Source organism: Python bivittatus, unplaced genomic scaffold, assembly GCF_059951505.1.
Source record: "Python bivittatus isolate LINGU-HERP-01145 unplaced genomic scaffold, Pbiv_v1 ctg000160_np1212, whole genome shotgun sequence".
Classification (NCBI taxonomy): Eukaryota; Metazoa; Chordata; class Lepidosauria; order Squamata; family Pythonidae; genus Python; species Python bivittatus.
The window spans coordinates 9,793,385-9,816,167 of record NW_028277076.1 but is presented as its reverse complement, the minus strand read 5'-3'; the positions used below and the strand labels follow the sequence as shown (position 1 = coordinate 9,816,167).

The following is a 22,783-nucleotide window of genomic DNA, read 5'->3' as shown; positions in this document are numbered from 1 at the left end:
CCCAGTTGACCTTTGCTGTTGTCGTCTTCGTGCTGATGGCTCGGTATCACTGAAAATGCTAAAGTATCTAGATGGGTTATATTGTTTTACCTATATAGCGCCCAGCCAGTGATTCATTTAAGTTATATTCGGAATGTAGCTTCTTAATTTTCTTAGACAGTAATTAATTGGTTGAAGAAGTAAACTCCCTGCTCAGCCCAGAACTTGGAATAAGACAGCCTCAATTTAGCCAGAGAGTTGAGTGGCTATTTGATAAACTTTCTTTCTATGTAAACAGTCTAACAGGATTAAGATCAGAATTCCTCGTAAGCTATTCATCAATCTTGTTTTATATTTATTTTAAATGTATTCATTTTGCTCCAAAGCTTCAAAGGTAATTTTAACCACCAATTTATAGCTAATGCAATCCTATCTATACATTTAGACATACAGTATTTAATTCAACATCCTGATATCACCAGGAATGTATTCAATCGATTATCAGAACCATGAAAGAGTTGGTTAGCAATATTGCATCACAATGTGGAATCAGAACACAGGACTGGAAGCAAATAATCAAGGCTAAGTGCCATTTTTATTGGACGGTGCGCACTGGAGGGGAACCCACCAAGGGTTAGTGAGAGACCCCCCTGCAAAAAAAAGAGATGCACTGATATTTATACATTTCAGAAAAGGTGAGGGAAAAAATGATGCATACGTGCATATTCATATGATGATGCAGGCATATAGAAGTAAAAGTCTCAAATTACTTCTTGCCCTCTACTATCTGCTATCTGCAAAGAAAACAATAGCCTTACTGAGAATAAGAAACCAATCAGTTCCAGGTGCCAAATGTCAGGAAGAACACATCCTCCTTCAAGACATGCCTTGGTTGCTATGGGGATGTTTGTGATAAGGTTTTTACAACCATCTTGGTTCACACCAGCTTTCCAAGGGTGCTGCATATTCTTTTATGTTTCAGTTTTATTAAGGTGTACCCATTCATCTGAAGCCTCTCAAAACTGACTTTCTTCACCCAAATATGTATTTTCCTCGCAACAGCAGTAATAGAGGCAATCCTCGTTTAACAACTGTCTCAGTGAGCAGAAATATGACGGTAATAAATGGTAATAAAAAAGTAATTTTCCAACCAATGTGTGCATTTAGGACAACAAAAGCCTTCAGTGTGAAACTGATTAAGGTCTGTTGAGTTTCAGGCATCAGCTGCAAGGGGCTGGAGGGTTCTCGTCAACTACTTAAGGTCACAGAGCTGAGCTTCTTGCAGCTAGCACTTTTTAGGGAAGGCCTGAGAAAAGCAGCTCAGGAAGAGAGAGCTTGTTTAAGCAATCTCTGCCCTGTGAAGAGGCCAAAAAAAGGGGGGAAATGGGTCAGGCACAGACACTGGAGCAGCAAACTTTTATCTGGACGAGATGGCAGCAACCAGCAACCTTCCCAGCATCTCTCAGTCATAGTTCGCGGGGCGACCATTTTGCCAGAACTAATTGCAGCCGATAAACAAGGACTACCTGTATAACATCATAAAAACATTTAAAAATGTACGTGGCATTGTAATGACATATAGTTCAACCTGGGCATAATACTTTTTCTTTGTTACAGCAGATCTAATTTTGTAGTGATGTATGTGCCTTCATAGCTGTGACACAAAATTTAGCTACTTGATATGTGATATCAGGCTTATCGTTTGACAAGAAAAAAGCAAGATGAAAGTTATCTGATTGTTCCGGTATAGGTTCCCACAAGGGAGATTGCCAACTACCTTGATCATATTAGCAGGACAACAATTGCATTCCCTGCAATAGTCCATTATGTGTTGTAGGCTTTTTCGCAAAAACCACTACTTTGGTTTTCTGGGAATTAATTGCTGTTGTTTTTTGCAGTACTCAGCCAAGATTCTAAGAGACCATGTAAGGCCAACCGATGGCTTCCCGCCCAATTGACAGGCTCCACTCGCTTCCCCATCTCTTACCTGCATCCGCGTGGGAGGACCACTTTAGAGCATTATATTCACAAGGAGAGGCTCCTAAATTTGGCTTAGATCTTAATGCTAGCCTGCTCCCATTTAGGGCCCCAGTTTCAAGTGCTGAAATAAAGACTCTTACAAATCAGGTAAAGCTGGTTAAAGCTCCAGACAATGATTTTATTACGCAGTAATAAATACTACGCAGTAATTTGGAATGGTGGACTCCAGTTCTCGCTTCCGTGTTTACTTACATTGATTGCCCTGCGCAAATCCCAGGGGACTGGGGCCTAGCCATCATAGTGTCCATTTATAAAAAGGGCACCCAAGACCTGGCTGCTAATTATAGGCTTATCAGCCTTTAAGTATAATAAGTAAGCTTGGTGCCAGACGCTTATACAACAAATTAGTTGACTGGATCCACCTAGAGCATATGTTGGCAGACGAGCAAGCAGGCTTCAGGACTGGACGTTCTATATATGGACATGCCCTTATACTTCAACACCTGGCTGAAAAATACACATCTAAAATGAGCTCAATATTATATACTACATTTATTGATTTTAGGTCCACATTCAATCTAGTTCCGAGAGCAAGGCTATGGACTAAGCTTATGAATACGACCGTTGATAGACAGTTACTGTTGCTTATGCATAATCTTTATAAGAATTCCAGAATGCAAGGACACCCCACCTAACAATATTCCAACTTAGCAAGGAGTGAGGGAGGGATGTACTTTATCTCCTCTGCTGTATAATCTGTACATAAATCCACTCATGGATAAATTATGATAAATCAGTTAGAACATCACCCCCCCCAAAACTAGCAGAGGATACTGCAACTTTGTTGTATGCAGATGACACAGTCCTTCTATCACAAATGTTAATTGGGTTTAAACAAGCCCTGAATGCCCTGGCCAGTGGCTGAAATCAACTATAGTAAAATCATGATCTTCGCAAAGAGACCTAAACTGCACGCCTGGAGGTTGGATGGCCAGAGTAGTGAACGAGTGAAATCTTTTCAATATTTGGGCATGGTTTTGCACAGCTCAGCCAAACACAGGGCACACCAAAACTGTGTCACACAAAATTCTCAAAAATCAGTGGCCACAATTCAACCTCTTCATGTCACCAGAGGAGCACAACATAGCCCAGCAGCTCTGAAGCTATATTCAGCTCAGGCTTGTACACAACTCCTTTTCGGTGCCCGGCTCGGACCTTACACTTCCTTTACTCCTCTTGAAAGGGTCCAATCTAAATTTCTAAGGGCTCTATTCCTTGCATTCCAAAGGTAGCACTAAGGAGGGAGGCAGGGCTATCTAAAGTCAGAACAGGTGCGTGGACCTGTATCACTGTACACTGGTTGAAGTTACTGTTCCTTCCCACAGGTTTGAGTTCTTTCTTTATTGAGGACAATTACAAATCAATACGGTTCAGTTTGATTTCGGAAAAACTTCTGCTATCTCGGCTTTTCCAGGGAGGCATTCCTGATGATGGGTTATGAGCGTGCACTCAGCACATTTAAACAAGGTATCAAAGACCTGGCAGTCCAACAGGGCCAGTCTGCTCTACCTAAGAACGCTTTTCTCAGCAGTCAAGCCCCTTTGTACAAACCAACAAGATACTCACACCACATAATCCCAAAGAACACTAACTTTAGCTCTCCCCGTAGCAGTTTTGGAGGGCTGACACAAAAAAGTCCCCTATGAGCTGAGACTGTGCCCTTGTGGACAAGGGGCTGTTGAAACTATAGCTCGTGTCCTGCTATACGGTACCCTCTATAAGGACTCAAGGACCCGCCTTATAACTCTTTACCTGGTAAAACACCGGGGAAATTCTGATCTTTTTAATGTACAGTTGTTGTTATCAGATCAGTATGATCCAGTCTCTTTGAACATAGATAAAATTTGTTTTTACTGCCTGTGAAATTAGGCAGGTGTCTATTATCCAGTGACGAACTCACCACCAACTGTAATATTTTATTTTATTTTATTTTGTTTTATTTTTATTTTTAACGTTTGCAGTTGTTTGCAATTCTGGTCAGTGACCATAACAAAAATATTCATTCATAAGGCTAGCTAACGTTTGTGAAATAATAGCCACGTCATCGGCACATAAGAGAATGGGTACCCCAGTGCCCATGATCTGAGGCAGGTGTAAATTGGAAATGGTCAGATGCTGTTGGGGAGTTTAGGTACAAGTTAAATAATGTAGGATAATTATAAATAATTGAAGGATAGACTTCAACTAAGCTACAGAAATCTAACCCTTATTAACACCACTATACTTAGCACGTGTGAATGCGTATGTTAGATCCTAACGGAGGGGGTTGTGTTGTGTGAATGAAACCAAGATGTTACTGAACTACAACTCCCAATATTCTTGGCATTCCCTCGGCTGGCCGGGGATTCATCAAGGTCTAGAGCACGCTGGCCAGCCTACCTCGGGAGGTTGTTGTGAGGCTATAATCTGGGGAGAGCCAGTACCCCCATCCTTGGTAGGGAGGCAGGCTGCAACTGGACTCCAAGGAAAAAACAGGGCTGAGCATATCTGGCGTGCTTCCAATACTTCCAATGGCGTGCATAGTTTACTAATAATCCATAGTTTACTTCCAATATAGATGGGATGTAGAGTTTTTTGTTGTTGTTTAGTCGTTAAGTCATGTCCGACTCTTCGTGACCCCATGAACCATATTGCGCCAGGCCTTCCTGTCCTTCACTGCCTCCCTGAGTTTGCTCAGTTTCATGCTCATTGCTTCAGTGATGCTATCTAACCATCTCATCCTCTGCCGTCCTCTTCTCCTTTTGCCTTCAATCTTTCCCAGCATCAGGGTCTTCTCCAAAGAGATCTCTCTTCGCATTAGGTGACCAAAGTATCTGAGCTTGAGCTTCATTATCGATCCTTCCAATGAGCAATCAGGGTTGATTTCCTTTAAGACTGACTGGTTTGACCTCCTAGCAGTCCAGGGGACTCTCAAGAGTCTTCTCCAGCACCACAGTTCAAAGGCATCAATTCTTCGGCGCTCAGCCTTCTTTATGGTCCAGCTCTCACAGCCATACATTACTACTGGAAAAACCATAGCTTTGACTATGCGGATCTTTGTCGGCAAGGTGACGTCTCTGCTTTTTAATATGCTATCTAGGCTTGCCATAGCTTTCCTCCCAAGGAGCAAGCGTCTTTTAATTTCATGGCTGCAGTCTCTGTCTGCAGTGATCTTGGAGCCCAAATAAATGAAGTCTATTACTGCTTCCATTTCTACCCCTTCTATTTGCCAGGAATTGATGGGTCCAGATGCCATGATCTTAGTTTTTTTAATGTTGAGTTTCAAGCCAGCTTTCGCACTCTCCTCTTTCACCCTCATCAAGAGGCTCTTTAGTTCTTCTTCATTTTCTGCCATTAGGGTGGTATCGTCTGCATATCTGAGGTTGTTGATGATTCTCCCTGCAATCTTAATTCCGGCCTGTGATTCTTCCAGCCTGGCATTTCTCATGATGTACTCTGCATATAAGTTAAATAAGCAGGGTGACAGTATACAGCCTTGTCGTACACCTTTCCCTATTTTGAACCAATCGGTTGTTCCATGACCGGTTCTAACTGTTGCTTCTTGGCCCGCATACAGATTTCTCAGGAGACAGGTAAGGTGGTCTGGTACTCCCATCTCTTTAAGAATTTGCCACAGTTTGTTGTGATCCACATGATCAAAGGCTTTTGCATAGTCAATGAAGCAGAGGTAGATATTTTTCTGGAACTCTCGTGCTTTCTCCATGATCCAGCGAATGTTGGCGATTTGATCTCTAGTTCCTCTGCCTCTTCAAAACCCAGCTTGTACATCTGGTAGTTCTCAGTTCATGTATTGCTGAAGCCTAGCTTGTAGGATTTTGAGCATAACCTTGCTAGCATGTGAAATGAGTGCAACTGTGCGATAGTTTGAGCATTCTTTGGCATTGCCCTTCTTTGGAATTGGAACATAAACTGACCTTTTCCAATCCCGTGGCCACTGTTGCGGTTTCCAAACTTGCTGGCATATTGAGTGCAGCACTTTAACACCATCATCTTTTAGTATTTTAAATAACGCAGTTGGAATACTGTCATCTCCACTAGCTTTGTTGTTAGCAATGCTTCCTAAGGCCCACTTGACTTCACTCTCTAGGATGTCTGGCTCAAGGTCAGTGATCACACCAGCGTGGACATCAGGGACATTAAGATCTTTCTTGTATAGTTCTTCTGTGTATTCTTGCCACCTCTTCTTAATCTCTTCTGCTTCTGTTAGGTCCCTGCCTTTTTTGTCCTTTATCATGCCCATCTTTGCACTAAACGTTCCTTTCATATCTCCAATTTTCTTGTAGAGATCTCTAGTCTTCCCCATTCTATTGTTTTCCTCGATTTCTTTGCATTGTTCATTTAAGAAGGCCTTCTTATCTCTCCTTGCTATTCTCTGGAAATCTGCATTCAGTTGCTTATATCTTTCCCTTTCACCCTTGCTTTCCGCATTCCTTCTTTCCACAGGTATTTGTAAAGCCTCATCAGACAGCCATTTTGCTTTCTTGCATTTCTTTTTCTTTGGGATGGTTTTAGTTGCTGCCTCCTGTACAATGTTACGGACCTCCATCCATAGTTCTTCAGGCACTCTGTCTACCAAATCTAATCCTCTAAATCTATTCATCACTTTCACTGTGTACTCACAAGGAATATGATCTAAGTCATACCTGAGTGGTCTAGTGGTTCTCCCTACATTCTTCAATTTAAGCCTAAATTTTGCAGTAAGAAGCTCATGATCTGAGCCACAGTCAGCTCCTGGTCTTGTTTTTGCTGTCTGTATAGAGCTTCTCCATCTTTGGCTGCAAAGTATGTAATCAATCTGGTTTCGGTATTGACCATCTGGTGATGTCCATGTGTAGAGTCGTCTCTTGTGTTGTTGGAAAAGAGTGTTTGCTATGACTAGCTTGTTCTCTTGACAGAACTCTATTAGCCTTTGCCCTGCTTCATTTTGTACTCCAAGGCCAAACTTGCCTGTTATTCCGATTACTCCTTGACTTCCTACTTTAGCATTCCAATCCCCTATGATGAAAAGGACATCTTTTTTTGGTGCTAGTTCTAGAAGGTGTTGTAGGTCTTCATAGAAGCGGTCAACTTCAGCTTCTTCGGCATCAGTGGTTGGGGCATAGACTTGGATGACTGTGATATTGAATGGTTTGCCTTGGATACGCACTGAGATCATTCTGTCGTTTTTGAGGTTGTACCCCATTACTGCCTTTCCCACTCTCTTACTATGAGTGCAACTCCATTTCTTCTAAGGGTTTCTTGCCCACAGTAGTAGATATAATGGTCACCCGAATTAAATTCACCCATTCCTGTCCATTTCAGTTCGCTGATTCCCAAGATGTCGATGTTTAATCTTGTCATCTCATGTTTGACCACATCCAGCTTGCCTTGGTTCATAGATCTTACATTCCAGGTACCTATACAATATTGTTCTTTACAGCATCGGACCTTCTTTTCGCTTCCAGATACATCCACAGCTGAACGTCCTTTCGGCTTTGGCCCAGCCACTTCACTCTTTCTGGAGCTACTTGGAATTGCCCTCTGCTCTTCCCCAGTAGCATATTGGACACCTTCCGACCTGAGGGGCTCATCTTCCGGCGTCATATCTTTTAGCCTTTTAACATTGTCCATGGGGTTTTCTTGGCAAGGATACTGGAGTGGGTTGCCATTTCCTTCTCCAGTGGACCACATTTTGTCAGAACTCTCTGTCATGACCTGTCCGTCTTGGGTGGCCCTGCACGGTATAGCTCATGGCTTCACTGAGTTACGCAAACCCCTTCGCCACGACAAGGCAGTGATCCATGAAGGGGGGTGTAGAGTTTACTAATGATGTTTAAAAGACTTATCGGTCTATAATTAGCTGGATGTGCTCTAGTCCCTTTTTTAAATAAGGGGGCAATGATGGCCTCAGCCCAATCCTGCAGGATATGCCCTGTTGGATCTATAGATGTGAAAAGCAAGACCAAAACTCAGGGTTCAGCTTAATAAGTTTTTGAATTGTTGATGCTGTCACACAGGGACAGTCTGGAAGGGCAACATGAGTAACTCTAGCCTCTTGTATGACTGGCTTTTATCATTTTTGATGCCACCGCCCACTCTTGTTTGGTACCGTTGGAGTTTAAAACAGCAGGACTGTGATTTCTGCAGCAATGGCCAGAAAGAATCTCAGCAGACTCACTTGGATTATGAGCTTCTGCACCCTTGAAAGCAGGAAGTGACTGCCCCATCAAGGAACCTTGCATCTAGATGGTTAACGACAGTGCCAACATATGTATCATAAACTGCAGTTTTGAATATCACAACATTAGCCCATGAATAATAATATGGAGATCTGACCACTCATCTGTGAGACACTGATTAAGATTTTGAAAACATCTTCCAGGAGTGTCTTTCAATTCCCCGATGGACAATTCTGTGCCCTGCAAGATGGTTCTATTTCTGTTTCATCAGACATGTCACATCAGACACGTTAAATGATGTTAACATCAGACATGTTAACGTCATTTAACACAGGACGCCTTTGCCAGGCTCTAGATAAGTTAGCCAATAAAGGGAACACATCTGAAAGCATCTTCAGAGAAGCAACAAAATGGTATGTTATCATGCATTTACTTCTATGCGTGAAATAGTATATGCACGTACTGTCTCATACATAGGTACAGCTATGATGTTATTTTCTTCAGTGGCCTCTCTCCCAAGTTCAGTAAATTAACAGAAGGGTTAAAGGGATTTAGTTGGCTCATGGTAAAAGGTAACGGTACATGGTGTTCACTGTACATTTCAATATCCAGAGAGATGACCCATGAGCAAGAATGCAACTTGAGTTCATGTGCCAGGCACGAGACCTTAAAAAGAAAGCTCCCGGCTAACCAACACCTGTTACCCTAGAAGGAATATGTCAGGATCTGTGCAAGCAACTATTGAAAGGCTATTAGAAAGTCACTATAAAATGTAGAATTTAGACAAATAGCTAGTAGGTTAAAATGTTAGTTTAGACAAGAACCATGATTTGTATACCTGCTTGGTGGTTCCTGCCATAAAAGTCAGAGGGAGGGTGGACAATAAAACAACAAGGGCCAGGTGTAACCGTTACCTCGAGGCACCAGCAAGGTCGAACGGCCGTGGGACCAGGGAAGAGGCGCGAAGAATTCAAGCGGGAAAAGTAGAATAGAGGGGGGTTAAAAGGAGAGCCCTGGCCGGGGAGTGTCGGTCTCAGCAATTTCTATGGAATGCTCTATGTTGCTTCTCAGTAAAGAAATCTTTGCTGGACACAAATAGGCTCCAGAGGATTTACTGAACTTGGGAACTGAGCGTGCAGACTCTGACACAATAACACAAGGAAGGGATGATATGACCAAGACTGTAGCAACAAAAGAAGCTCTGAAGAAGCCGCAGAAGAGAGCTGGGGAGGAAAGGACAGATTCTTTCATTCAGTTATTGAGCCAATACTGATCCCAATACAAGTGATTATTGAAGACTAAGACATTATCCTATTGTAGGGAACAATGGAGGGAACATGTTCTCAGCTTAATCCAAAAAATGAGGAAATTTTGGGAATTGGTGGCTAATGGTATTTCTTCACACACTGCATCTCAGCACAAAACTGGACCCAATATTTTCCCCCTATTTACAGCTGCCCACGTACTGAGTCGATAAGAGTTTCTACTGAACTAAGCACACTGACAGACTAGCCAGCTGTCACAAAATCTGAGTGTAACCAGCTGATTTCAACCCTGGCCCTTGGAAAAGTCCCTGGAGAGGATATGATTCCTCCAAAGGTATATAAGATGAACAATTCCTGGTGGGTCCCCATCCTGACGAGATCTTTCTCAGAAATAGATAAAACATGTGTTGTACTTCCCCATTGGAAACAAAATACAAGATACCAAATCTTCAAAAAGGGCAACTGGCAGAAACCTGCCAATTATTGTCCAATTAGTCTGCTAGACATCTCTTCTAAGGTTTATGCCAGACATCTGGATAAATCAGAAGACTGGGAGGAAGAAACAAAATTCTCCATCCAGAACAGGCAGGGTTTCGAAAAGGACATAGCACAGTAGATCACTGTGCCACTTTGAAGGCCCTTTTTCAAAAATAGACTAACAGACATACAAAAGAACAGCAGGGAAGACCACAAATGGCTCCTATAAGTTGCTCTTGCCACTTTTTCTCCCAAGAGTCCCACTAGAGTATGAGATCGCTGAGACCTCATCAATAATCATCAAAACATAAATAAGTAGCATCCCCCTGCCTGCCCACGCTCCCCAGCACCTGCCCGCTGCCCTCGCTGGCCCACCTGCGCCGCACCCCCCGACCCCTGGTGCTCCTTACCTGGGACTTCCGCCTCTTCCCATTTAACAACCTGCGTGGTCTAAGGGATTACAATGGCAACCAGGACTGCTGGGGCTGTTGTCTCTAAGCAATGCCGTCGTGTGATGCCGTGCTTTACAACTTCATTGTTTAGCCATCATAACCCGAGGACTACCTGAAGTTTTTCTATTCTGGAGGAGGCCTCTGGTAACCCCTGCCCTGAACGTATCCCAGATGCTGTGCGGGGCTGGGATCTGGCAGTTTGATGAGGAAGTTACTTCCCAGTTGGAGGCGGCCCAAAGGAACGCCCTAAGATCATCTTGGGCCTCCCCCAGGGCCCTCCCGTTGCTTACTGAGCGATGGAGGCAGGGCGATCTTCCGCTGCTGTTAGGACGCATCTTGCATTGCTGGGGTCCGTGAGAAACGAGAAAACGTTCAAGAATCGCGCTTTGCCAATCTCGTTTTCTCCATGAGGCAGCTCGGAATCAACGGCCAAGCTGGCGTTGCCCCTTGTGATGGACTGGAATGGTGGGGGCCAAAATCGGGGAGTAAACAATGCTCTTTCACCTCCCAAAGCGCGGGGAAGAGATGAGGAGGAGGAGGCTGGTACCTCCCTGAGGAATTCACTCTGTGTTGACTGGCTGACCTGGGAACTGGTTTCAGTCCGGGAAGATTCTTGATAGAGGTTGCAGCTAATAAACCTTGTTGGATTGAATCTGCGTGGTCTCCTGGAGTTCCCTGGGCTAAACCCGACACCCTTCCTGCAAAGCGGCCGCCTTTGGGAGAGCTTGGCTCGTGAGCTAAGAAAATAGAAGCTGGGCTTTCGAAAGAGAGGCCCGTAAAGATGCCGCTCGGCACAATCACCCACGGCTTCCTCGTGGCACCGTCGCCGTGAGACACCCACGAGCGCTGCCAGCGCCTCGCTGAGGGGGCTCTCAACCCCTCGCCCGCAGACCTTCAGCACCTGCAGGAGGCGGCTTTGCAGGCCCCGCGGAGCGACTTTTCTGTCCTTGCGGGCCGGGGAAAATAGACGTTTGCGTGTTTCAAAGGAAATAAAGCTTCTTGAAATATTATCATCTTCAGAATAATAATACTATTATGATATTTACAGAAATAATCTGTATTATTCTGTATTATATTCTGTCTATAATAATAATACAGAAATATTAAATATTTAATAATGATTTAATAATTATAATTTTAAGAACAATAACGTATAATTTTAATAATCATTTTAATAATAATGATGATTTAATAATAATACATTCATTATTATGTTATCGAATTATACATTTGATTATATAATAAATTAAATTTCTCTGCTCCCGGCGACCCCGGGCGGTCCCCGCATGGCACAGTCGGGGTTCTGTGCACTCCGCGCCACTGAAGGGCAGCCCAAATGCCAAAACTAATGAAAATGGCGGAAGGGCCGGAGCTCCTGCGCGGCCTGAGGGAAGCGCCTCCCGCAGAAGGCTCCCTCAGGAGTGCTCTTCCCGCCCAGAGCGGACAGACCGCCCCTTCTCCCCTATTGGCTCTCGGGGTCAGGTGGCCCCCCCAGGCGCAGAGGGCGGGCTTCCCACTTAAAGGGCCAGCTGCTCCCCACTAGACAGCATTAAGGTTAAGGCGCTGCTTGCTGCGCTAAGGAGAGATCTAACCCTGATGTTGCTTTTCCAGGTGCGAGGTGGGTCCAGGGTGAGCTGCGACACCTGCCTCCTCTCTCCGTGTACGTTGAACGCTACGCCTTGGTTGAGACCCAGGTGAAGGCTGGACAACACCACCAGATGTCATCACAGGGGCTTTAGTCACCATCGCTCGTATTTATGGAGTCAGGTCTTTGGGATGGCGCCCATAGGTTGGCATTGGAGGAATCTGCTATAGGATGATCTCGCTCTTTGTTTTTTACAATTTTCCCAGCATCTACCAGTTTGTTCCCCCCCCCCCCAATAAACTTAAACATCAGTAAGTATTTTTAAACCCAGGCTGAGTATAAACTGGAAAGTTATCAAGGAATTTCTCCATCCTCAGAAACACTCCTGGCCCAACTGGTTGATTAAGCACTGATTTCGTCTTCTGATGCGGGCCACGCAGTTGCTTCACAGATAGCTGTCAGTTTGGTGGGGCTGACTTCTAGGCAGCTGAGGCAAAGAAACTATATTCTGCCTGTTATTCTTCCAACATCCCAGGTTATGCTTGTTCACGGAAATTGTTAGAATCACTGGCCTCGGCTGGTAAGAACAGGAAACAGCTGTTTCAGTAGCGGTTCAGTAGCTTCAAGTCTAAAGGCTCAGCTGCGTGTTCTGGTCCTGAGGTCCGTCCACCCCATTTGGGCCAAGTATGTTGAAACCCTTTTCAGAAGAGGTTGGAAGAGCAGCAGCAGGTTCAGTTGCCGCGCTTCCTGTTTCGATGCAGTCATCGGACAGCTTCCGTTCTGGGCTTCAGCCCTTCGGCTGTTTCCCGCATGCTGTTCATTGTGGTAACTAGCAAAGATGTGGTCTCTGAGATCATTCCTCGGCAACGTGTTCTACTGAGGGAGATAATGGGGGAGGACAAGTCTTACACAAGCTTCTAGGACAGTGTTTCTCAGTCCTGGCAATTTTAAGATGGGCTGACTTCAACTGCCAGAATCCTGGCTGGGGAATTCTGGGGGGTGAGGTCCACACATCCAAAAGTTGCCAAGACTGAGAAAGACTCCTCTAAGTGATTAGTGCAAATTCCATCATCCTCCAAGGCTGTTTGAGATGGATCTTGCTGAGGGGGACAGGGAAGTACCATGGAATTAAAGTTCTTTGCTTCCTTTCTCCTCCTGCCCTTCCAACAAATCACAAGAGACACACTTCAAAAACAATGGATCAGGAAATATATTCAAGTATACGGGCCAAGATTGTCCCTGCGGCATTACTGCAATGGCTTTTTCCTTGTCTTGGTTCGCTGCAGCCTGGGAGAAGGGGTGGGACTGGCCTTCTCTCACCTGCGGGCAGGTCAAGCATCGTTCTGAGGTTTTCAGCTTCGGGCCTTCACACCACAGGCCTCCTTCTCACTTCCTGAGCCTGGTGCTCATAGCTGATGCTCAACCAGGGAAGACGCTTCACCCTTACCAGCCTTGCCCAAAATGGGTTCAGAGGCCCCTTGGTGAGGAGGTGCCTTGGGGTCTCCCTCCCCCCTCATTTTATCTCCATTGCAACGAGCCTGAGAGGTAGAACTGGGCTGCAAGAAAGCAGGTGGCTGCAAATCCCCCAGCGCACTCTGTGGCCAGAAGATGGCTTGAACCCAGACCATGCGCCAAGGCCAAAGCTTTAACCCTTAAAGTGGTCTATGCCCGCCTGGGGAACATGAAGGCGCAGCACGATGTGTGAAGCCCGTCACTGTTATGGGGTCTGGCAGAGGTTGAATCTCCCCCACCCACGCCCCGCTTATCATAAGGCTTTCAGAGCAGGGGAAGGAGGGAAGGATGGGAGAGCCCTGCAGGCAACGAACCAAGCTGGCGCTTCACGGGCACGACCACGTTGCCTTATTTCCTTGGACAAGCGAAATGGTGAAGGGGGGGGTTGTCTTTGCAACCTCGCTAGAAAGACACCATTAGCTCCAAGTGAGAGGGACACGTACGCAGGATACCTCGAGGGTATCCAGGAAAGGGTCTACAGCTAAACCGGTTCAAACTGCAGTTCACACTGCCTTGTCCCTGTAAAGTATAAAAACTGAGCTTTCATTTCTATTGGTGTGGGACACCCTGGCGTATTTGCTGCTTATGCTTTGGGTTGTTGACCATCTGGCTTCCTTTACTCGGCCCAATAAAAGCTGTTTCTTTCTAAGAGCCTCCTCCTGAATTCTTGGCACTGGATTTCTCTGGGATTCAGGGTTGCAAACCTTGGCAAACCTGAAAAAGGGGCAGATCTGAAAGAGGCTTAGAAGGATGAAAAAGTTTAATTTCGTATCTTTCTAACTCTGCTTCACAAAGGAAAATTCCAGAGGAAAACCAGGGAAAACCACACAGGCCCATCTCCGAAACCGAACAGCGCGGAAGCTTATTTGAAAGGGACAGTCCCGCTTCCACATTTCCACGTGAAGGGGAAAGGCTGCGCCGCCAGAGGCAACGTGAAATGACCAGATCGAGGACGAAGGTGGGTTTTGGTCACCGGCAGCTGAACTGAAGCAAAACATTGTCCTTCATAACAAAAGGCTGCGGTCGCTGCACCCGGGGGGGGGGGCGGAGGGGAGCCGCTCGGCCGCGGCTGCCCGGACGGCGAGGGCGCGGCACGGCCGGAGACCCCCTTCGGCTCCCGGCTGGCCGGACGCCCCGGGAGGACCCAGGGAGGGCCCCTCCCGGTCGCCTGTGCGGCCGTCCCGGAAGAGACCCAGCCCAGGAGGTCCCCTCTGCTCCCGGCTGCGCCTCCAGCCTCCGCGCTGGACACGCCGGACGCCATCTTTGCTCGCCGAGGGAGGCGGACGCGGATTGGTTGCTCTGCGGCAGGCGGCGGGGATTGGCGGGCGGACTCTCGGGGCGGCCCCTCAGAAGGAAGTGGAGGAGCTTCCTTGGAAAGGGCGCCGGGAGGTCCCACCCCCGCATCCGGAATCCGTCCGGCAAGGGAAGGAGCGTCTTAGTTCGGCGGCGGAGGTGCCGGGATGGAGGTAGGGCGCCGGGGATGCTGGGAGTCGCAGTCCGGGGCGGCGCTGCGGGCCTCTCCCCGGCAGGGAGAGAGCGGGGCAGGCCGGCAGCCCGAGGCCTGTTCTTGAGGCCCCGCGCTGGGGAGAGGCCCCCTGCCTGCCCAAACGGCCCATGACAGGCCGGAGGCTTCGGCCTTTCTCCCCCGCGGTATTAGGGTATCTAAAATCATCTATCACGCCCTTGGTTTTTTTTGCCCCCTCAGGAGGACGGACGAGTCCAGCGGAGGAAGGAAGAGGCGCCCGGGAGGAGCGGAGGGAGCCCAGCCGAGGAGCCGTGCCCGGTCCAGGGCGCAGCTCCCCCGGGAGACGGCGGGGAAAGGCGCGGAGGCTGCGGGGCTGCGGAAGGGCCGCCCCAGAGGAGATGATCCGGAGCCAAGAGGGACCCCGTGAGAGGAGGATGCCCGGAAAGAGAGGTGGGAAGGAGGAAAAGGTCAAGACGTGCCTGGAGTGCGGAGAATCCTTCAGAACAAACGAAAGTCTCCAACGTCATCAAAGAATCCATTCAGGAGAAAAGCCATATAATTGCTTGGAGTGTGGAAAAAGTTTCAGCCTCAGAGGAAACCTTTATACACATGAAAGAATCCATTCAGGAGAAAGACCTAATAACTGCCTGGAGTGTGGAAAGAGCTTCAGTCGTAGGGGACACCTTTATAGACATCAAAGAATCCAGGAGAAAAACCACCTAAGTGCCTTGACTGTGGAAAAAGTTTCAGTGAGAGGGGAACCATTTATACACATCAAGGAATCCGTTTGGGACTAAAACCCTATAAATGTGTGGAGTGTTTAAAGAGTTTCAGTGAAAGGGAAATGCTTTATACACATCACAGGATCCATTTGGGAGAAAAACTGTATGAATGCCTGCAGAGTGAAAAGAGGACATCCCAAGCCAGCCTCATTTCACTGGCATTGCATTTTACCTGAATTTAACTTTTGTGGTTTGTTAACCTGTTTGGGGTTTGCCATGTTGTGTGAATCCTGCTTGTAGGGAAATGTAGATACGGGTTTTTAAAAAGCCAGCCCTTCCTTCTGAGAAAAAGAAACACAAAATGCTCCAATAAGCATTTATTAGGTATTCCAAGTCCTTGATGGAACTCAGTCCCCTATTTTACACCACACACAAACAGACACACTACACACATACAAGCAAATAAACACAGGATTGTTGGCCACAAATGCTGGCAGATTCGTTTACCGGCAGGCAACACCAGCTGGTCAGGGGAGGTCTCCTGGTCACTCTGTTGAAGCACCTCGGCAAAGAGGTCCCGTCTCTCCAAGGAGAGGAGCCTTGAGTGAAGCTTTCTGTCAAATATTCTGCATTTCACGGATGAGGAAGTAGCTATAGGAAAAATTGAATCGCTTACACTTATCACATTGTCAGGCAAGCGTACTTGGTTCCATGTTACATATTACCATCCCATAATGAGCTTAGCATGTTCTATGTTTTCTGAAATCTCTACCTTGGGGGGGGTGTTTTACTACGCTAATTAACTTTTAGGTGACAACTAGGTCAGCTGGTGGACTCACAATTGTGGTTTTTGAACAATTCAAAACCTTATCTTCCCCTCCCCAGAGCACCCTCCCTGCCAAGTACCCACAGCAGCCAAACCTTTCACTTGTATCATCCTCTTGCAGCTTAGTAGGATGCAGCCCTCAAGAGGGAAGATTCAGGTATGCCAATAAGTTGCCCAGCCCTCAGTTCCTATCTGCTCAATGCCACTGCCATCCTATACCAGTGTGAAAAGAGTTTCAGTTGCGGGGGAAACCTTTATATACATCAAAGCATCCATTCTGGAGAGAAACCATATAACTGCCAGAAGTGTGGAAAAACTTTCAGTCAGGACATCTCAGTCAACATGAAAGAATTCACACTGGACAAAAACCGTATAAATGCCTGGAGTGTGGAAAACCTTCAGTGAGAGTAGAAGCCTTTATACACATCAAAGAATCCATTCAGGAGAGAAACCATATAAACGCCTGGAGCGGAGAAAATGTTTTACTAATAGTGGACATCTCAGTCAACATCATAGAATCTGCATAGGAAAGAAACCCTATAAATGCATAGAATGTGGGAAAAGCTTCAGATAGACTGAATATCTCAGAATACATCAGAGAGTTCACACTGGAGAAAAACCCTATATGGCTGGAGTGTGGAAAAGGTTTCAGTCAGTTAGGACATCTCAGCCAACATCAACGAATTCACACAGTAGAAAGACCGTATAAATGTCTGGAGTGCGGAAAATCCTTCACAACAAATGGAAGCTTTAACTATGAAAGAATCTGTTCAGGAGAGAATCCAGATAAATGCCTAGAGCGTGGAAAGAGCTTTAGCGACGGTGGACACCTTCGTTGACATGAAAGAATTCACACTGGAGAAAAACCCTATAAATGCCTCAAGTGTGGAAAGAGCTTTACTGAGGGTTGCTCCCTCAGTCAACATCAAAGAACTCACACAGGAGAAAAGCAGTAGAAATGCCTGGACTGTGGAAGGAGTATCGGTAAGAGAGGACTCACCTTTATAGACATCAAAGAATCAGTTCAGGAGAAAAACCTTATATACGCCCGGAGTGTGGAAAGAGCTTTACTGAGAGTGGACACCTCAGTCAAGATCAAAGAATTCACACAAGAGAGAAACCCTATAAATAAATGGAGTGTGGAAAGAGTTTCAGTGAAAAGAGTACACCTCAAAGCTCATCTGAGAATCCACACAGGAGAGAAGCACTATAGATGCATAGAGGGTGGAAAAAGCTTCAGTCAGAGGGGATCTCTCAGAAGACATCAAAGATTTTGCACAGGGGAGAAACCGTATACATGCCTGGAGTGTGGGAAGAGCTTTACGAAGGGTTGGCACCTCAATAACATCATAAATCCACATGGGGGAGAAACCATATAAACATGTGGAATGTGTAAAGAGCTTTAGGCACAGGGTAACTCACACTCAGCATGGAAAAATGCCCACCGAAGAGAAATTACGTAAATACATGGAGTGTGGAAATACATCGATCTAAAGTTTTACTTTGTATCAAAGCATTAACATGTAAGAAAATCAATAACTGAATTTCTACTTTAAACTAAATGTTGGTTTTTATCAATCATCCATTCCGGAAAGTTCCAAAGATACTTCAATTTATGTAATATGAAACCGTTTACTATAGATCTCACATAGAATTTTTTAAATACTCTTTGGAGTCCAATAAGCACGGAAGCCAGTTTCCTAAAATATTAATTTAATCCCAAACTCCTACGGATTATATTTTATGTTTGCTAAAAGTTGTTCCTGCTGCTTTCCCACAATTGGATATTCCAATGTTGTTGAGCAGGGCAAAGCAGTTTGCTAGACTAGTGATCGGTGTTAGGAGAAACAAACACAGACGGTCCGTCGGTTTTCTTTATGTGTAGCCTATTTACAAATAACAGTCGAGCGACTTACATCAGGCAAGAACTCAATAGCAGATACAATTCAACAGCAACGTAGTCATAGCAGAGAGAGAGAGCAAAAACTTGCTAGGCTCTCTTTTATACTACTTATAGCCAATCAATTTGGGTTAGCTATGCCTAAGCTTTTTATTGCTCACACCTGTGAGTGAGCCAATTGGACTGTGTTTTAGCATCAAAATTTATTTCCCTGACACCCCTCCAATTTTGTGCTGAAAAGTGCATTTTGTGTAAACCAAGTTGCATTTCGAGGTGACAGTGTTTTTGTATACTTGACGGTTTGGTCATAATATCTGCTAGGTTGTCTTCTGAAGGTCAGTATTTTAATTTAATTATATTGATTTTGGTAGCTTCTCTTACGTTACAGTATTTGATATCAATATGTTTGCTTCTACTCTTCATTCTTTCTCCTGTTCCCATATGAATACATGTTGTGTTGTCTTTGAATACTGTTACAGGTTTTTGTATTATAATATTTCCATCTTTTAATAACCGTTCAAGTCACTTTGGAACACAACTCTGATAGAGCTCTAAACTCTGCTTCGGATGTGGATAACGCTACTGAGGTCTGTTTCCTAGATTTCCAACCGATTGGTACGTTTGCAAACAATATAATAAACCCTGAAATTGATTTTCTATCCTGTATATCATTTGCCCAATCACTATCTACAAAACACTTGAAGTCCAAGTCATTTGATGGCTGTAAGTATCAGCCTAATTCCATTGTCTTTTTTAAATAACGAAAAAGTCGTTTAATGCCTAGCCGATGCTTCTGTGTCGGTTTTGCAGTGCAGCGACTTAAGATGTTAACAGCACTGGCTATATCTGGCCTTGACCACTGAGTTAAGTATAGAAGACTCCCTATGGTTGCCTGAAACAGTTCTTGCTTACAAGTTGAGTCATTTTCGAAATGCTGATACTCTGTTGACGTGGGAGTTTGTACACCTTTACGGTCTTGCATGTTATATCTCATTAACAATTGTTCAGTTTTCTTTCTTTGAGTTAACACATACCCTCCATTTTGTGCTTTTCCTATTTCTACTCCTACATAATTTTTTATCTCGCCTAGACTCTTTAACTGGAACGTTTTACTTAGTTGCGCTGCAAATGCATCTATCTGAGCTTGATCCTTTGCTATGAAACATACATCGTCTACAAATATTAACAAGAGAAATTTTTCACCTGCATGTTCTCGTGTATACAAGCATGGATCGGCTACACTGTTTTTGAATTGCAGTCTTTTCCAAACAGTATCTAAACATTGGTTCCAATTTCTGGCTGATTGTTTAAGACCATCTATAGCCTTGTTTACTTCATATACTGTGTCTGGCTGTTTACTTTCATATCCAGGTACTTGTGTCATATAAATGTCCTCCTTTAATTCAGCATTCAAATATGCGGTATCTATATCCAAATGATGTACTTTGTAGTCTTGTACTGCTGCCAGGGTTAATGCCAGCCTTATTGTTTCACTTCTCACTGTGGGAGCAAACACCCCATCATAATGCAGATTTTTTAGTTGTGTAAACCCTTGAGCTACTAATCTTGCTTTATATTGTATATCATCGTTCAGTAGAATTTTCTTTTTATATGCCCATCTGCAGCCAATTACCTTACTTTTTTTTGGTAACCTCCTAGGAGTAAATACTTTATGTTTTTTCATAGATAAGATTGCTCTGTCCATCACCTCTTCCCATTTTTGCTGTTCTATTAACGGCAAATCTAACACGTCCTGATTATTTTGCGGTTCATAAGACACATTACAGACTTTTACTTCATCTACTGTAAATCTTTCAGGTGGTATCCCTGTATTTACTCTTAGAGAGATTATATTTTATGTTTGCTAAAAGTTGATCCTGTTGCTTTCCCAAAATTGGATATTCCAATTTCTTGTTTCACTTGTCATGGATTTCCAGTATGACTCTTTGTTCAGTCTCATATCAAACTTGCCTTGCACTAATAAATTCTGAGTTACTGAAAGAACCTTTCTGGGTGAATGGTGAATGCCAGGGTTGTGGTTGCACCGAAATTCAGGAGCCCGCTGAGAGAGAGAGTGCATGCTTTCCCATCCATTCACCCACCACGTTCCCGGACTGAGCATCGTTCCTCTCTCAGTCACCCTCTGCTCTTTGGCAGGCAAAAGCCGAGGGCTCTTGAGAGTCAGATGGGCTGGGGGCGGCGGCTGGTTTTTGTGTCCCTACAGTCAGTGAATGAAGTATGTACGTTTATCAGCAGGACACAGGAAGGTTTGTCAGATGCGAGTGCACAGAACGTTTGGCTGGGTTAACAGAGGTCTGTGAGTCGGTCCAGGATGAGGGGCAAATGGAAGGCCTTGCTGGCCAGGAGGGAAAGCTGCAGAAAACAATTGATGCAGCGGCTGCGACCGTGTCTGGCTCTCCCAGTTCTCCCCACCTCCTGGCCTGCCCTCCGCCCGGCCCCTCGCTTCTGCGTTTTGCCCAGACACAGCACGCTGTCAGAAACCTTGCAAATATTATCCACTGTGCCCAGCTTGCTCGCTTCGGTTCTGCCATTGCCGGAAGGGGGGGCGGGAGGAGAGAAACAGGAGAACAAGAGAGACAGATGCCGTGTTGTCTGTTCTCAGGACTGCCAGGGTGGTACCAGCGTGAGACCAGGAGCAAGCAGGAAGCAGGACTGTGGGCTGGGAAGGGGGAGTAAAAGGAAAGGGGCCTGAAGAAAAAGATTGGTGCGTGCGGGCTTTTTAGTTTCAGCAACGCTTTTGCGACTATACGCTGCTGCTTAATAAATAAATGAACTGTACTTTGAACTCACTGGGGCTCCAGGAAAGCATCTTTATTGGGAATGGGGCAGTGCCGGTTCTCACACACGCAGTCTTTCAGCACCTGCAGAAGTTCTAGTCTTCAAGGAAGATTTCAAAAGCCAAATGGAGCCCTGAAGGAGAGCGCTCCTGGAGAAGGTAACGTGTTGAATTGCCTCTGTTGTACACAGTCTGCCTGATGGTGTACGTTGGAGTCAAACTCTCTGGAAATCCTTTGTAACCTTTTCCACCTGGCGAGCATCAAGAACTGTCTTTCAGAGGTCCTCAGAAACCTTTGTTCAAGCCATGACACACTGGCGCATATCGGTGTTGTGAAGACCGGCCTTTGATAGCGAATACCCTGAATTCTGTTCTTTAAATAAGGCAGGGCCTCCCACACCCGCACCGGACTATCATCCCATCGATTGAAACGCCTGACTCTGATTCCCCCTTCAAGTGAACTAAGAATCCCAGAGGTTCACACGCTTTTGCACACACAAGTACGTAGCTTTAGGTCCTTTTCCTCAGTGAATAAATGAATAATGTTTTTAACCCATTTTGGATTCTCATCTCATTTTAGGACGCGTGTGGAGAACAGATCAGGTTTCAGGTCACAATTATGCAGAAATATTGAACAGACAAAAGGGTTCACAAGCTTTTAAGTGCCACTGTAATTCCCCAGCACAAATTCCAGATCTAAATCTCTGGCACAAAAATCGCTGAACTGGTGCTGCTGATCAGGTCACTGTCGTTCATTTCCAGAAATGCGCAAAGCGTCCATCGCACAAAAACCCGTCAGTCACCCTCCCTCAATCTACTAATCCAGCAGTGGATTTTTGGCCACCTTTTTACGACAGGTGATGTTGACCCTCAATGGTGATAAGAATTCACTGTCTGCCGCCACTTCCCTGACCAGGTGCTGTTACTTGGGTGCTGCGCCAGGCATCTTTCCTCAGCTGGCCCTGCTCCCCGCTCTCCATCCATCAGCCCCTCTCTCAAGGCATCCCCAGAGTTCAGGAGAGTCCTGCGGTTTTCAAGTACTCCGTGGACCGTCTTGACCCTTCTGCCACCCAAGGCTCCCGGGCTGTGTGTCAGCGTCCCGCCAAAGGGCAGTGGGGCCACTTCCTCCGTTGCAGCTCTTCTCCGCCCCCCACGCGCGGTGACGTCCGAGCGAGGCAGCCCTTGTCTAAGCCTCCGGCTGCTGCGGAGGTATTTCCTCGTGCGGGCTGAGCTGGGGTGACGGTCCTGGAAAGGCCGCTCTGCTAGTGGTGACGCTGGCATGCTGCGGCCCCTATACGCTGCCTTGGGAATACCACCCCGCCCCTTGCGGCCGTCCCACCCAGGCTTTGGGTTAGGGGATGGTGGGGGAAGGCTGGGAAGCCTCCCCCGGTGGGCGTGGAGCCCCATCCTGCGTGAGTGTACTCCCAAGGAAACTCGGGAAATTTGTTTGGGGAATAAGTCCAGTTTGGCCCAGTGGGATTTACCTAGACGTACTTACCTTGACGTACTAAGGACAGGGCTGCAAATCGATACCTTATGCTATCAAAGCTTGGGAGGGGGGAGTATCCTGTGTTCTGCTTTTTCGTTCAAATTATTCACGTTCCC

At 45.8% G+C, this 22,783-nt stretch overlaps 1 protein-coding gene and 1 pseudogene across 2 annotated transcripts in view; both read left to right on the top strand.

Moving 5' to 3' along the window:
• Positions 1-13,684: 13,684 nt before the first annotated feature.
• Positions 13,685-22,783, top strand: part of LOC103066736 (uncharacterized) — a 44,300-nt gene continuing 35,201 nt past the window's right edge. Inside the window, exons 1-2 of one of the 2 annotated variants that reach the window (XM_088147185.1) lie at positions 13,685-14,426; positions 15,174-15,400. In XM_088147185.1, the coding sequence (XP_088003311.1) occupies positions 15,332-15,400 (69 nt within the window). In that variant the 5' untranslated portion in view covers positions 13,685-14,426; positions 15,174-15,331. Of the gene's footprint in view, positions 14,427-14,826; positions 14,935-15,173; positions 15,401-22,783 lie in introns of those variants that run through there. The other variant, XM_088147184.1, reaches the window with a different exon arrangement.
• LOC148214890 (uncharacterized) lies at positions 16,781-21,757 on the top strand (annotated as a pseudogene).